The 2,741-nt window shown below is 46.1% G+C and overlaps 1 protein-coding gene across 1 annotated transcript; it reads left to right on the top strand.

The window, feature by feature from the left end:
• Positions 1-205: 205 nt before the first annotated feature.
• FSCB (fibrous sheath CABYR binding protein) lies at positions 206-2,356 on the top strand. The gene is given in 5 exon segments (XM_027111747.1): positions 206-631; positions 633-739; positions 1,113-1,210; positions 1,213-2,175; positions 2,178-2,356. Coding segments are annotated over 5 exon segments (1,692 nt in total). The 5' UTR covers positions 206-286.
• The last annotated feature ends 385 nt before the right edge of the window (positions 2,357-2,741 follow it).

The following is a 2,741-nucleotide window of genomic DNA, read 5'->3' as shown; positions in this document are numbered from 1 at the left end:
AACAGGAAAGATGCTTACTAAGTGAGGTGGGATCCAACAAGAGTGTAGTACAGAATGCCATAATTTATGAATTACTTTTTTCTGAGGTAGTTCAATAGAACAACACTTAATGAGGAAGGCAAAGGCTTAACTATCTGGTAAATTTGTCATTCTTGATGATTAATTACTTGAAGATTGATAAGTTTGAATTCTACCAGTATTAGAAATGGAAGAAAGTGATGAATCTGATCACCCCATCTCAGCAGGGAGGCAAGAAATTTGAAAGAGAAGATGACCCAGCCAACCAATGGTAGATAAATCCCAGCAGACTGAAGTGACAGAGAAAAAGAAACACTTGCCTATACCACAATCATCTGGCCCCAAAGGTACCCTTAGTATTGGTAATATTCCTGGGAGCAAATTCAACTATGAATGTCATAGAGTATCTTCTCAACTTCAGCAAACTTGGACAAAGAGAAAGCATGTACATGATATGACTGATAAATCTCTGCAGACAGAAACTACTGCAGAAGAGAAAGAAGAAGAAATCAAGTCAGTTTGTGAAACAGTGGTACCTGAAGAAAAGCCAGCTGTTGGAGAAGCAGCCCCTGAATTTCCAGAGAGTGTTCAGGAAGTAGAAATTCCACCAAGCAGACAGACACTCAGTTCAACTCAAAACAGACAGATCCCAGCAGACCAGTTGTACTGGAGACTGGACAATGATGAACATTCCTTAAAAAGAAAAAGTAGGGCTTCCCTGGTGACACAGTGGTTGGGAATCCGCCTGCCAATGCAGGGGACACGGGTTCAAGCTCTGGTCCGGGAAGATCCCACATGCTGTGGAGCAGCTAAGCCCATGGGCCACAACTACTGAGCCTGCACTCTAGAGCCCACGAGCCACAACTACTGAGCCCACGTGCCACAACTACTGAGGCCCGCGCACCTAGAGCCCATGCTCAGCAACGGGAGAAGCCACCGCAATGAGAGGCCCACACACCGCAATGAAGAGTAGCCCCCACTGGCTGCAACTAGAGAAATCCCGCTCACAGCAACAAGAAAAACCACCCAACTCAGATAAGTTAAAAAAAAAAATCAAGCTTCACAGCACATAATAAAAAAGAAAAAAACAAAAGAAAAGACAAGGAAGAGCAGACAAACTTTAGTGACTCAGAAATAGTGGTTATTGGCTGGCCAAGTAATCCGTTTTCAAAGTCAAAGGAAGGTGCACAGAAACACAATCCTCAGGGAAGATTTTTGTTACTGAACATCCTGAATTTCAACCCACAACAAGTAACAACGAAGAAATTAGGCAGCAAAGTATTAACAGAGTTTTATCTATTCCACCAACCAAAAATGATGCTCCAGTACTTTTAGAAGATGGGAAAGATGTTCCAGCTGAAGTACAGTCTCCCGCTGCAGAAGAGAGCTCTGCTGAAGTGCATCTTCCACTAGCTGAGGAGATTACTGCAGAAGAGGTTTCTGCTGAAGTTCAGCCTCCAGCAGCTGAAGAGGCTCCTGTTGAAGTACAGACTTCCCCAACAGAAGAGGCTCCTGGAGATGAGGCTCCTGCTAAAGTAGAGCCCACCTCAGCTGAAGAGACTCTTTTAAAAGAGCCTCCTGCTGAAGTTCAGCCTTCAGCAGCTGAAGACGCTCCTACACAAGAGGTCCCAGAACTTCAAATTTCACCAGCTGTGGAGTCTCCTGCAGAAGAGGCCCCAGCTGAAACTGAGTCTCCTCCAGCTGAGGTGGCCCCTGCTGAGCTTCAGTCTCTACCAGCTGAGGAGGCCCCTGCAGAGAAGTCCTCTGCCAACATTCAGTCTCCACCCACTGAGGAGACCTCTGCAGAAGAGGTCCCAGAAGAAGTTCAGTCTCTGCCAGCTGAGGACACCCCTGCAGAAGAGGTCTCCACCAAAGTTCAGTCTCCACCAGCTGAGAGGACCCTTGCAGAAGAGGCTGCAGCTGAACTTCAACCTCTACCAGCAGAGGAGGCTTCTGCAGAGGAGGCCCCTGCTGAATTTCAGCTTCCATCAACTGAAGAAACTACTTCGGAAATGTTCTCTGTTGACAAACAGTCTTCACTAGCTGAAGAGTCCTTTATTACACAAATCTCTGTAAAAGAAACCTCTGCTGAAGTTCTGCTTCCACCATCTGAGCAAACACCTGCAGATGAAGCTCTGGTAGAGAATGTGTCTAGGGTTTTCAGTCTCCCCAGGCAGCAGATGTCCTGGTGGTAAAATTAGGATCAGGGGTTTTGGAAGATAAGCCAAAATCTGAAGAGCCTTTAGAATGGGATACAGTTCCTGAAGATTCATCTGACACCAAGAATGAAGAGGTTTCGATTAAAATAAAGGGTGTCATCCATATAGAACTGGAATAGGGGCCTCCTCCTCAGCTGTAGTCAGGTCTTAACTAAGCTAGCAATCAAGACAGGCGGCTCTGGGAAGTACATACTTTAGAAAAGGGTAGGTGCTTGCAGGTAGCTTTGTGAAGAGGGAAGTGAAAGGAAATCCCAGCATGTGGACTGCAGTTTGGAAAATGAGCAATAACAACTAGTGATTTAAAATTACTGTGCTATTTTTATTCAAATCTAAAGTGTATAAAATATCTGTTTTTTTTTTTTTTTTTTGCAGTACGCAGGCCTCTCACTGTCGTGGCCTCTCCCGTTGCAGAGCACAGGCTCCGGACGTGCAGGCTCAGCGGCCATGGCTCACGGGCCCAGCCGCTCCGCGGCATGTGGGATCTTCCCGGACCGGGACACAAAC

Source organism: Aethalodelphis obliquidens, unplaced genomic scaffold (assembly GCF_003676395.1).
Source record: "Aethalodelphis obliquidens isolate GAN/ISIS:26980383/991018 unplaced genomic scaffold, ASM367639v1 scaffold10, whole genome shotgun sequence".
NCBI classification, from domain to species: Eukaryota; Metazoa; Chordata; class Mammalia; order Artiodactyla; family Delphinidae; genus Aethalodelphis; species Aethalodelphis obliquidens.
Note: the sequence above shows the minus strand (reverse complement) of the source record. Positions and strands in the feature narration are given on the sequence as shown.